This window comes from Salmo salar, chromosome 17 (assembly GCF_965601325.2).
Source record: "Salmo salar chromosome 17, fSalSal1, whole genome shotgun sequence".
Taxonomy (NCBI): Eukaryota; Metazoa; Chordata; class Actinopteri; order Salmoniformes; family Salmonidae; genus Salmo; species Salmo salar.
In genome coordinates, this window is record NC_138307.1 from 18577511 (window position 1) to 18591220 (window position 13710).

A 13710-nucleotide genomic window follows, 5' to 3' on the forward strand; every position below is an offset into this window, starting at 1 on the left:
AAGGTACAGTAGGTGGTTTCCTTTCTGTCTCCACCAACGGTTGTGTTCAGCTACAGTATTTTCCTTTGCAGTGACACAGATAGTGCCTTTTCACCACACGTGTCAACAGCATGCACCCTTGTATAGCGAACTAACGGCATTGGGCAAGACACAGAACAAATTATTCCTACCACATTTCCTGTGTGGTATTGCTGATTATACACTTGAATGTAGCAGCAATGACAGTGCGCATCACATGTGCATAAAGGTAAGTCACCAGCAATACATTTCATTAATCAGTTTAGATTTTACAAATCAATGTTCTTCCATGGAGATGTTAGCTGTAAGTGTTATTTTTAAATATTGGTCACAGTTTTATTTCTATGGTTGTTAAATCAGTGATACTAGCTAGTTTTCCATCCGATTTGCGACAGATTTTCAGGCGAATATTCGAAACTGCGCATAAAAACCAAATTGACTTGTTGCAGATAAAAGGCTGCGCGTCATGACGTGGTGCACATAAAAATACAATTTGCGGTTAAATTCCCATGTACCGAATAAAAAATACAAGTTAAATGGGTTTCCATCACATTTTTAACTCTACTGGCGGGCTTCTCACACAATTGTTTGTCTTATATAGCGAGTGTGCCCGCTCTGCTATAGGCACATGCGCTCTATCCAACAGCAAGCAGGGCGCAGATAGCGCTGTGGTCTAGAGAGCATGTATAGCCTACATGGTGAGATTATCATGGACCAAAAAAAAAAAATCAGAAGGAGGTTTCATCTAACAATTCATAAACTTCACAATGCTGCTTCACAGCTCCACCTACTTCAAGCGATCAAATTAAATCAACGTTTTTTTGTTGTTGACATATGCACAGGGTGCAGCGTGAATGGTGCAAATTCTTATCAGCAAGCTTCCTCAACAATCAAAAAATGTTCTAAAAAGTAAAATACTACAGTATCAGTCAAAAGTTTGGACACCTACTCATTCAAGTTTTATTTAAATTGTATTTTTTTTTGCTATTTTCTACATTGTAGAATAATAGTGAAGACATCAAAACTATGAAATAGCACATATGGAATAATTTAGTAACCAAAAAAAGTGTTAAACAAATAAAAATGTATGTGATATTTTAGACTGTTCAAAGTAGCCACCCTTTGCCTTGATGACAGCTTTGCACACTGTTAGCATTCTCTCTCTAAACACCATACACGTGTTTAGCAGATGTTATTGCAGGTGTAGCGAAACACTGCACCCTGTGCATATGACAACAACAAAAAAAGTTGATTTAGATACTTGAACTCTGAAGCATTTATTTGGGCTGCAATCTGAGGTGCAGTTAACTCCAATAAACTTATCCTCTGGGTCTTCCTTTCCTGTGGCGGTCCTCATGAGAGCCAGTTTCATCACAGCGCTTGATGGTTTTTGCGACTGCACTTTAAGAAACTTTCAAAGTTCTTGAAATGTTCTGCATTGGCTGACCTTCATGTCTTAAAGTAATGATGGACTGTCGTTTCTCTTTGCTTATTTGAGCTGTTCTTGTCATAATATGGACTTGGTCTTTTACCAAACAGGGCTATATTCTGTTTACCACCCCTACCACAACTGATTGGCTCAAATGCATTAAGAAGGAAAGAAATTTCACAAATTAACATTTAACAAGGCACACCTGTTAATTTAAATGCATTCCAGGTGACTACTTCAAGAAGCTGGTCGAGAGAATGCCAAGAGTGTGCAAAGCTGTCATCAAGGCAAAGGATGGCTACTTTGAAGAATCTCATATATAACATTTGTTTCACACTTTTCTGGTTACTACATGATTCCATATCTGTTATTACATATTTTTGATGTCTTCACTATTATTCTACAATGTAGAAAATAGTAAAAATAAAGAAAAACCCTTGAAAGACTAGGTCTGTCGAAACCTTTGACTGGTACTGTAGATCTGGTCTCTAAAACCCTGTTACTGGAGAGCTACCGTCCTGTTGGTTTTCTCTCCCACCAGGTTTCTGTAGAGCTACCATCCTGTAGGTTTTTAGTCCAACCCTGTTACTGGAGAGCTACTCTCCTGTAGGTTTTCACTCCAACCCTGTTCCTGGAGAGCTACCGTCTTGTAGGTTTTCACTCCAACCCTGTTCCTGAAGAGCTACCGTCTTGTAGGTTTTCACTCCAACCCTGTTCCTGAAGAGCTACCGTCTTGTAGGTTTTCACTCCAACCCTGTTCCTGAAGAGCTACCGTCTTGTAGGTTTTCACTCCAACCCTGTTCCTGAAGAGCAACTGTCTTGTAGGTTTTCACTCCAACCCTGTTCCTGAAGAGCTACCGTCTTGTAGGTTTTCACTCCAACCCTGTTCCTGAAGAGCTACTGTCTTGTAGGTTTTCACTCCAACCCTGTTCCTGAAGAGCTACCGTCTTGTAGGTTTTCACTCCAACCCTAATCTAGCGCACCTGATTATAATAATTAGCTAGTTGATAAACTAAATCAGTTTAGTTACAAATGGGGTTGGAGTGAAAACCTTTTGAGGGTTGTTCTCCAAGAACAGGGTTGGAGAGCCCCTGTACTAGATCAGGGATTCCCAAACTTGTTCCTGGCCCCCTGGGTGCACATAGATTTTTTTGCCTAGCACTACACATCTGATTCAAATAACCAATTAATCATCAAGCTTTGATTATTTTAATCAGCTGTGTAGTGCAAAAACTACACGGCCCCCTAGAGCGAGTTTTGGAAACCCTGTAATGAGCAATAGGTCAATAGCATGTAGAAGGCATGAATGCAAAATACAAATAATATGTCAATAGGAAAAAGTAACTAACTTCACTTCAAGCTGTTTATGACAGTACATTTCCTGTTCCAATTTGTATTTCCACTTACACAGGTGTGAAATAGGCATGATGGAAAGTCCCATGTGAGCGTTACAATAACTTCACCCCTTAAAAGGAACATCAGGGGCTTTCTCCAGTTTTAGTCACAGTGTGAATAGTTAAACTACATTAACGTTAGTATAGTGTGAGGAGAAGACATTGTTCGTCTTTCACATGGATGAATTAGCATCACACTGTTTCTGCATTCAACAACACTACTATCTCGTTACCTAACCAATATCTTTCACTTCCTCTAACATAGTGTGGTTTTGGTGTATTCAAAAGAAATGTATAACACTCTCTTTTCTTCCCTTATCATTCCCAGTAATGCTTGTACCCCAACCTAAGTGACAGGACCGGTCACCCTGGTCAACTCCCCCTGTTGCTGTGGTCAAGTTACTGTTGTGGTCAGTCACAATGAACACCTCAGTAGCGGTGGCCAGAGGGGTCAACAACGCCACCCTGGAGATGCTGGTCAGTCCTGTGATGACCGTGGCTGTGCCTGTTATTTACCTGTCTGTGTTTGTGTGCAGTACCCCCTGCAACCTGCTGTCTCTGGTAGCGCTGCTGAACGTCCATTACAAACGCCATACTCCCACGTCTGTGTTTGCCATCAACTTGTCGCTGGCAGACCTGCTCTACAGCGCCTTCCTGCCCCTACAGGTGAGTCACTGCCACTACAGGTAACACACAGCACAGTCATAAGTGCCATGTACAAGGTTGTCTCTGACAATCTGGCACCGGTTACAACTAATCTGCACTGTTATTGCTGTCACATGTCACTACGTTTCTCCATAAACTTTTCCCTTCTAGTTGGACATAACTAATATTTGATGACCACTAAGCCCGTCTCTCTCCCTCTCTTTCTCTCTCTCTCTCAGGTGTTGTACCACCTGTGGGGTAATGACTGGCCATGGGGCGCTACCCTCTGTGGCCTCACCACCACAGCCCTCAACTGCAACATGCATTGCTCCGTCCTCACCACCTGTGCCATCGCGCTCGAGCGCTACTGCGGTGTCGTACGCCCGCTACGCACCAAACACTGGCGCACCGCCCGGAAAGCCGCCATCGCCTGCGTCCTCATCTGGGCATTTGTTCTGATTACTGAGACGCCCTTGCTCCGCAGTGACCTCACCCTCCGGGTCGTCGAGCTAAACATCACGACCTGCTTCGACGTGCTTCCGCGTAAACTGTTCCTTCACCAATCACTAGCCTATCTCTACTTCCTAGTGGTTCTGCTGATGTTCTACGTGTTGCCGTTAGCCGTCCTGGTCAGCTGTTACGTTGCCGTGGCGAGAGGCCTGCACAGGTCGTTGCCGACGGCAGCTGAAGGCAGTGACGGTAAGAGGGAGGTGTTGTCAAGGCGACGGGCTCAGACCACAGTCGCCTTGGCAACCCTGTGCTTTGTGGTGTGTTACCTACCAACCATCACCCTTCATGGCCTGCACGTAGTCTTCCACTCCCAGGGCAAGAGCCTGTACAGATACTATAAACTCGCGCTGAGCATCAACAGCCTCAACTGCTGCTTTGACCCGTTTGTGTACTACTTTGCGTCGAGGGAGTTCCGGCTGGCTCTGAGGAGGCTGCTGGGGCGGTGTGTCCCACTGGGAGAGGGGGAGGAGCTTGGGACCTCTGAGCTGGTGTCCATGACTGGGGAGCCTAGGGAATCTAAGGGCCACTACGAGGCCGTAGTTGATCACTAGATAGTCATGCTGGAATGGACAAAGTATGCAGATGCCATAGCAAATGACCCAAACTGTAAATACCCCAAAATCTATTTTGTTATTTTATGGACAGACCCTGTGCGGTCTTCATTATAAAGCTGTTTATGCAATTGTTGTCAATGCAAATTTTTATAGTTATTCTGACTTCATTCCGTTGACATTCATTATTGAATAAATCTTAGACATGCATCATCTTGGTATCAAGTGAGTTTATTACTTAGGCATTGATAAGTGCACAAAAAGGCAGACTAATCACACTACTGTAACATACTGACGTAATCAACACAAGAAATGCCCGTTTCAAAAGCCCGAATGCCAGTTAATGTTAAATGAATACGGACAGTAGAAATACACTACATTACAATGAAATAAATACAAGGAAATACATTCAGTGAAGGCCACTTTGAAAAGAATGGGCCAGTGGGGTCTGTTTCGTCTCTGAGTAATATTATTACATACTATACTTTATACAATTCTCCAACGGTTGAAACAGCTTGTTTTTCATAACCTTCATCAGTGGCGACAACAACAAAATGTTCAGCATTCAATCATTTTAAGCTTCATAAATCATCACTGCATTCGTCAGGTGTATAACTTGCGCTGCTACATTTAGAAGGTACAAGTTGCTACGTCGTCAAGCTTTTTACACTCCAGATCACATTTGAACCTATTCATCGCACCAAAGCGAACATACAATAATGTAACAAACCTCCGAAGTGAAGCACATACACTAAAGCTTGGGTTTATGAATAGTGATGATGGCTCAAAAAAGCGTATCTTTCTTCTTCACTCTGAGAAGCATTCTCTCAGAACATTTTTCTTCGCAGTTGCTGAGAAAGGATAGGATGATGTATGCATACATACATAAAAATACACTATCACACATACTAGATCATATGCTTGAGTATGTACATACCAAATAAAGCTATTCATGTACAGTATTTATCTTCATACACACTGAAGGACTGGCTTGTGTGATGTCACACCATGAGGAAGACTAAATATGGGCAAAATATGAATGATGTTTCAAACTTAGCAGCAGGATGACTGATATCGCTTGTCAGATCATTTTCAGGAGGAGATTGTGTGCTTCTCCAAATGTATCAGTCCATCACAGTAATATAGTTTGTGTTAATTTGAAATACCACCTCACTTTTTACAACAACAAAAAAAGCAACATAAATTTGAGTGCTTTCATTTATTTGAGTGTTTTATGTTACGCTTATTACGTTCTCATTGCAGTGGGTTCTAACCAATCAAATTATACTATGTGTATCGTTCCCAATTGTGCTCCAATGCATCACAAACAGGCAAATGAAAGTGTTCTGTGCTTTTTAAACTGAACACCTCCCCATACTCCATCTGTATGTAAGAACAGAGCTGTGTTGTGTAAAATCTGCTCGTGGAACAGGAATCATTGAACATCAACAGTAACTATTTGAAGAAGAATACGTTAAAGTAATACATGACTGGATTAGTATCCCTCAGACTTAATGTCCCTAAGAAGAGACATCCTTTCCATTGTCTTCACACTACAAGTCAAATACACATACTTTCCTCTTTTTCATACACAACATTTTACTTTTTACCTTTCATGCATTCTCAAAGAAATATGGTATTTTCCCCTTAATAGAGGTGTAAAGATTACCTCTAAAAGTGACAGCTGTGAATCAGTGTCTAGTTTATAAACAGAGCGATAGACAGATGGCTGGGTACAGCCAGTCTTAAACACTGTGAGCAGAGCAGGCAATGGTGTTAATATTGATTTCCTTTAAAGGCAGGCAATCACGGTGGGTAAGTGTCAGTGTTCTGTACAGGAGGACTGTATCACTGTCCGTCTCTGCTGCCAGATCTCATCGGCTCAGCCCAATACAGCCCTCTATCCTCTCTAATTACCCTTCATTATCTCTCTATACAGTAGCTCTAATTCCTCATCGCAGGCAGCGTAAAGAACGCATCTTCTTTGATGCAGATGCCAGGAATGAGACGATCTGAAGCCATACTACTGCTGTGTCGCACTAGCATCAATCTAACTATTCCTTTTAGAAGGACTGGAGCATACACATCCATCAAACCACAGAAAACGCTCTAACATCGCCGTACATTGTCTCAGCCGTCTGCCAATGTACGACTCCTATAGGAAAATAATAAACTCAATCCCTTCTTGACAGATTCAACGTTTCTGTAACCATCACAGCCAATTAAGGAAGAAGCACTGATCATGCAACTGGACATGAAAAAAGCCCATTAACTACTGAATGCCAATAATGTCAATACACTTCCAGAATTGACTGGTAATGAAATAAGTTCTATCCCAGTCCATCTCTGGTGAGCAGTGCCTTAGCTCCGTTTGACCAGAGGCCTCTCTTCTCTGACATGGTGCCTGGCGCTTCTCTTCTCGGCCCTCCCCTTCTCCCTCACCTTCCTCAGCCTGCGTGGGGGCGGTGTCCCCCTCGACTCACTGTCCTCCTGTGCACTGGACGTGTCCATCCCGTCCCGCTCCTCCGGGATATTGGGAATGGCCCCGCTGCTCCCGTCCAGAATGTTCCTCAGGGAGGGGTCTTCAGGGGTGCAGGTGGCAGTGGTGCCGCTCTCGCTGCTGCTCAGGTCCTGCTCCTCGCTGTAGCGCCCTCTGCTGTGGTGGGGGAACGAGCCCCGGATGGAAGGCCTCTCTCGCTCCACCTCCCTCACACTCTGCTGGGGCTCATTCATGTCCACGCCAGAGTCCAGGCTGGTGTCGTTGCTGCTGGGGGGCCGTGGGTGGCGTCCCTGGAGCTCTATGATGGAGTGGCGGACCGAGGCGGCTGGTTTCCCATCCAGGGAGACGAACCAGGCCCTGGGGTGAGGCGACGAGGCCTTACCTCGGGTCAGCTCCAGGAGTGTACGCTCTGATATCCCCTGAAGTTCACTGGGGCCCCCCATCCCACTGCTGAATGCCCTCATTCCAGCCGCCTCGTTCAGAGTACCGGGGACGGAAACGGAGGACTCCGGGAGGCTGCTGTAACGGCCCCACGCACCAGGATTAGAGGCTGGGCCTTGGGGAGTGGTCTCCAGGGCCTGGGGCTGGTCCTGGCTGCCCTGCTGGGGGTTGGCTCCCTGGGCATGGTGGGGGTTCTTAGGGAGGGTCTGGGTGTAGCTGTCCTGACCGCCCTGCTCAGAGTGGGTGTGGGTGTCATAGGCTCCTCCGTTGCGGGGGAAGGTGGCCGACTTGCAGCCTGATCCTTGCTGTTCCCCACCCTGGCTGCTGAAGCGCTCCGGGGCCTGGAGGATGGCCACAGGCTGGTTGTAAAGGTGGAGCAGCTGAACACCTCCACCCAGGTGGGCTCTATTCTGCTCCTCTCTGGACCTCTCCCTCAGCCTGGCCACCTCCTCACTGTTGACGTAGTGGTGTGATGCCTGGGGTCCCTTGGCCCCACTCCCCACATTTTCATACAGGAGGGCGGCGGACCCACGCCCGGGGTCTTCCACATAGATGTTGTAGTTGGCTTTGTTGTGCCTGGGGGTGGAGGGGTCACACTGGACGCTGCGGGAGGCCAGGCCGTGGGCTCTGTCTCCGGGGTGGAAGGACATCATGGCATGGCCCTCCTCCATGTGGGTGGAGGTGGTCTGGTCCTTCTTCAGAGCGGACAGCTTAGAGAACCGTGCTCTCCTCCTCCTCCTCGGTCCACGAGCGGAACCTGAATCTCTGACAGTCAACACAGCGGATTGATTGAGGAGCAGAGAAGGTAGTCAATACACAGTGGGTCTTTTGGGGGATCTTTGTTATGTGTACGTTTAACTTCATATAATCAGCATTTGTGTCAACAATTAGTAGAACAATCCTGGCCATTCAAATGTTTTAAATTGTATAACTTACTGTAAATATTTTGGACAACCCCCTTCGCCCCACACGCCCCCATCTGTGATATATCCAGCTGCAGTTGACACACGATCAGTAACGTTAGTTAATTAGGTTGGTCTCTTACCCACATTGACACAGCAGCACAGCCAGAAACCCCAAGACTATAACCAGAGTCCCACCCAGTATTCCTATGAGCAGGTAGGTGTGGTAGGAGAGGAATTCCATTGAGCTGGCATGGCCCATATAACCTAGACAGGTACAGACAGAGATGAGTTGATTATATTATGTTGATCGTGGTCAATATGTTCTCCAGGATAGTAAGACATGTTTGAAGACAATACTGAGAGTGAGACTCCATCATTTAGTTCATTTGTAACATTCAATTCATGAAAACTTCATTTTGGACCGTTACAATCATTATACCGTTGGAGGAGGGTAGGGGTGCAGCGATCCAGTAACCCAGGTGAGAAGCAATGTAGGTCCAGACCAGATGATCGCCAACCATCTTCACTATCCCCAGACCCTGGTTCTCCCACGCACCTGGAGGACGAAACATTGTGAGGAAAATGTATGAAGTAAAACTTAGAAGACACAGGCAGATACTTCCAGTTCCACAAAGTAAGTGAACACAGGAAGTATTTTGTAAACAAAGCCTTTGAACAAGTTGCTAAGGTAGGTTGAGTTCCAGTCCTAGTCCTGTTGCGCTAATAGCTATATTCGTAAAGAACAGGAAAGCCAGCACACTGTTTATGCTCCCAATTCTCACCCATTTATTGACAACGTTTCGATCCAAACCGGATCTTCATCTTCGTTTTGACCAGACGAAGATCCAGTTTGGATCGAAACATTGTCAATAAAGAGGTGAATTGGGAGCATAAACAGTGTGCTGGCTTTCCTGTTCTTTACAAGTTTTCTTTATTAACCCAGCACCTACTGTATGTTTTTAAGGATGTGCGTATGACCACAAACTTCTCTAGTAGCTATATTCCCCACCTGTCTTGGTGTTGAAGTCCCAGGCAGGGAGGGTGTCCGAGGGCCTCAGGTTGGTGGTGTGTGCCAGGGGCAGGGAGATCTGGATGGGGCCTTTCACCTGGACCTCCTGACCACCAGAGTACAGCAGAGTGCTGACCGCTGCCATCGCCCGCAACTCAACACTCCTGAACACTGAACACACATACAACAGTGGAGGCTGCTGAGGGGAGGACGGCTCATAATAATGTCTGGAAGGGAGCAAATGGAATGGCATCAAACACATGGAAACCATGGAAACCAAGTGTTTGATGTATTTGATACCATTCCACTAATTCCGCTCCAGCCATTACCACGAGCCCGTCCTCCCCAATTAAATTGCCACCAACCTCCTGTGACATACAAACACACGGGAGAGAATTACAACATGTCCAACGTTTAAAAATACGCAGGCTCTACAAACACTCCAACGTTAAAGAGGAATAGTTTTCAGCAAATGAATAGTTTTCCGAGGGCTACTTCAGCTCAGAATCTTGAAGTATTCCTCAATCTTGGAAGTGTTCAATGCTTACTTTCATGTATCAATACCTCTCAATTCCATTTGTTGGTGCACTGCATGTATTCGATTTGCTGAGCCCACCTGACTTGTTGTGAATGATGCCTGGGGTGCAGTTGACACAGTCCTTGCCTAGGTGGCGCTGTGGCACGGTCAGGTAGGCCATCACTGTGGAGGTGTTTCTGCCGTCTGAGAGCATCATGTGACTCTTGGGGAACTGAACGCTGGGCTGGTAGGAGATAACTGTGAAAATAAGAACAAAAGGACAAGATGGAGTTAATTCCCTCTACCAAAGCACTTCTGCCACAGTAGACTAAAATTGTTTAAAGAGTAAGATGTCGCATCACATTTAGGGTTACGTTCAAGTGACAGTTTCCAGATGCGTGCACATACCAGGTAACTTCCCAGTGATGAGCACGGAGTCGTCAAACAGCCAGATGTTGCCTTGGTTTTGAGGGAGCAGCGATAAGGTCACTGAGGAGAATACTGTAACACACATGAGGTCAGGTCAGGTGACATTCCAATCAGGAAATCATAACACTATTGAGATGCACCCTTCAAAAGGGTCCCTTTGTAGTGTGTCATGTTCCTGTACTTCTACAAAGCCACCAGTAGATGGCGTCATTCAAAAGGGCTTTTTATGGTCCTGCGTGTAAGATTAGAGAGAAGGGAGATGGCTTTAGATGATGCAGAGCATAGCTTGTACCACCAGTCACCTCTCTCTCAGTTCTTTCTCTGTTCTCTCTCTCTTTATCTTTCTCTGTTCTCTCTTTTTCTTTCTCTCCTTTGCTCTGCCTTATTCAAGTCAGAGAGACAGAGAGAGACGGGGAGAGAGAGCAGAGAGAGACAGAGAGAGACAGAGAGAGAGAGAGAGAGAGAGAGAGCAGCAGTCTCCTCTTACTAAATACAGCATGTCAAAATGGTGGTCAAAGTCCCCTTAACATTTTATTCAATACAGCTGCAATTAGCTGACACTAGATATGACATGGCATTATGGTATTACATTTCAGCACAAAACGCTTGCCTCAGACTCGCTGGCTTCACGTGCAATACATAGTGAGTGCATCCTGCTTCTGAGAGTAAGAAATCAATACAATTAATGTAGTGTACAGCATTAAATTGTGCTTTGCTCCAACGCAAAAACAAAAACTGATGCTAATGTGCTATGTGACACAGTAGGTGAACACCTTATTTTGCTCATTGTGTCAAATCAATGCTTTAAAGGAAAGGAAACAAACAGCTATATCATTTAGTAGCTTGGGTGAACTATCCCAGTTTAAACTCTAGAATTTAGCCACACCCGACACCCAGCTGGTTGGGCGCTTCTCAGGAACTCCTCCAGGTGGGGCCAGACTGTCACAATGCTACTCACTGGGTCTCTTGGTGGTCCTCCAGGGCAGCGGGGTGAGGACATATCCCTCCATGCTAGCTACAATGGTGAGGCTGAGGCCCAGGCTGTAGGGGACCCTGAGCAGCACCTCTCCCCTCTCCCCAGTCAGGGCCTGGCTACTCAGGGTGTGGTTGACAAACACCTCCACCTGGGCCCCGCCCAGGCGCCGCCGGGTCACCTGATCCTTCACCAGGACCCTCAGGGCAAAGGGCGGCTCTGGGGAGACACAGGAAGTGAGACGCAGGAAGTAAGGCTGTTTGTGTATTGCAATGACAAAGTAATATTAAACCTTTGTTTGTATGGCTGATTTTCTACACTAGAATTGCAGAACACTAATGTATGATCATAGAATGTACCAGTGCAGAACACAACCTGTGTGGTGGAACAACTCATTTACAAAGCCACATACAAAGAGACAAGACTACACTAAAAGACCAAGGAGGTGCATTTAAAGGTGTTTTCGAAGGTTTATCTGAAGGTGTATGCCGGTGGGTGGCTTTGTGAATGCAGGGATCCCATTTAAACAGTCTCTCCTCAGATTCAGTGGCAGCTCTATGAATTATCTCAGGAACCTTTAACTGCACATGAAAATGTGATGAGAGCTGAATCTGTGAGAGGTAATGAAAAATAGATCAAAGTGCTGTAGCATCTGTGAGAGGCATTGTGCAGTGTCAGACTACGTTCCCTCCCCTACAACACACACACACACACACAACACTGACGCTATAGGCCAGGCACTATTTAGCATACAAGGCCATCCCGACAAAACTGCTTCACAACAGCAACAATGAGCAAATGTAGCCTATTTATAGACTACAATCTGTTTACTAAACTAATCTAATCATAGTTACTCATGATAATAACTCTAACTAATATGATGAGGCTTAGTCAATTAAATAAAGGACTTCTGAAGCAAGGCAATGGTGAAAAAGATATGGTGTGAGCGTGCTAAAGGATTAAAACCCTGATCATTACAAGCACAGTTTCACACTGGCCATACTGATAATCCCCTAATCTCGAAAACCTTCAAATGAAATCATAACACTAAATCCGATTAGCTGCCAGGGGAGCAGTCGAGGGGACAGACTATTAGATTGCAGTGAAATTCATAAATCTTAGGAAGATTTATATTGAATGTGTAGGATGCTCTACAACACGTGAGGACAATGTTGGTAAAACCGGTGTGCACAGGTTTACTGATAACAGTTCAATCATTGTGTACATTGTTTTAAAACATCATTGTATTTGTGCGAGGCATTTGCATGTATTATTGTTGTAGCCTATGTTGAGTGAGATAAATACACAAAATATCATATAGGTTAATATCATCATCCTATATCGTCCTATATGATATTATCAATGAGAAATTATTATCAGTTCCGTTATCATGCCCAATGTTTTATTCTCTCCACACTGAACATTTTCTCCCCACCATTTTAACATGCTGGACAGGCCCTCAAACCAGCAGCCCAACCCAAATATACCGCAAACATGTCCTGTACCTGGTGTTAAGGCAGACGGAGTCTGAACCTGATAAAGGGCCGTCTGGCCGGTGATGGATCCGTCTGGGACAGTGGCGATGGCATTGTCCTCCGCGGCCAGCAGCGTGGGTTGGCCGCGGAGGACACCACCCTCCGGCGCCGCCCTTACGACACCATCCCCGCAGGAGATCACAACCAGCGAGAAAAGCAGGTACAGGCGGTCCGCAGGCATGGCGAGAGGGAGCCGCGAACCAAAGACATAACTGCGCGAAATGAGACAGAGAAGGAGGAATGGAGGCCTAGTCGCGCCGCTTTCTTTGTCATGGAAACCTCATGGTGGAACGGAGGCAGGTAACCTAAGTATGCACAGAAAGCAGGCAGGCTGGTGGTGTTGGCGCGCTGGTGCTGATGCTGTGTTTTCGGGGCGTACAACAACAGAGACCGGAGATGGTGCTGTTACATCATAGATAAAACTCTACAATGCCCTCTGTCGGAAATGTATTTTTGTACGTAAACAAAAATATGGTAGCCTACACATGTTAGAAATTGATGCCAATTAAAGCCACACTCTGTCAGATGTGCACAATCAAATAGTGCCCAACGAGCGGAACAATTTAAATAGAGCAAATACATCCCATGACATTTTCACATGCAAATAGCAGAATATTTATATGTAATGTCTCTATTGCTCATGGAATGACTTTCCATGACTGCAACATTACTTTAAAACAATATTATTTGAAGATATAGCCTAACCTACATTGTATAGAAAGTTATTTTACGAGGAAAAACATATCCCTAAACAATGGAGTAGGGGCTCCCGAGTGACGCAGCGGTCTAGTCGCTACAAACACCCTGGTTCAATTCCAGGCTGTATCACTACCGGCCGTGATTGGGAGTCCCAT

General features: G+C 45.4%; 2 protein-coding genes across 3 annotated transcripts; one reads left to right on the top strand and one right to left on the bottom strand.

The window, feature by feature from the left end:
- The first annotated feature begins 88 nt into the window (after positions 1 to 88).
- On the top strand, positions 89 to 4760 carry LOC106575526 (S-geranylgeranyl-glutathione receptor P2RY8). The gene is made up of 3 exons (XM_014152078.3): positions 89 to 247; positions 3170 to 3507; positions 3726 to 4760. Exons 2-3 carry the CDS (start codon positions 3262 to 3264, stop codon positions 4545 to 4547), a joined length of 1068 nt encoding a protein of 355 aa, XP_014007553.1. The 5' UTR covers positions 89 to 247; positions 3170 to 3261; the 3' UTR covers positions 4548 to 4760.
- Positions 4761 to 4762: 2 nt separating this feature from the next.
- Positions 4763 to 13308, bottom strand: LOC106575528 (protein FAM171B). Of its 2 annotated transcripts, XM_014152079.3 has the most exons (9): positions 12827 to 13308; positions 11307 to 11540; positions 10328 to 10420; positions 10019 to 10177; positions 9403 to 9573; positions 8833 to 8949; positions 8589 to 8657; positions 8425 to 8482; positions 4763 to 8253 (listed from the first exon to the last, which is right to left on the bottom strand). In XM_014152079.3, the coding sequence occupies exons 1-9, from the start codon at positions 13035 to 13037 to the stop codon at positions 6909 to 6911; spliced, it is 2457 nt and encodes an 818-aa protein (XP_014007554.2). In that variant the 5' UTR covers positions 13038 to 13308; the 3' UTR covers positions 4763 to 6908. The 2 variants fall into 2 exon arrangements, with proteins under 2 accessions (XP_014007554.2, XP_045555033.1); XM_045699077.2 differs by lacking the exon at positions 8425 to 8482 and having other exon boundaries at positions 8534 to 8657; positions 12827 to 13307.
- Between the last annotated feature and the right edge of the window lie 402 nt (positions 13309 to 13710).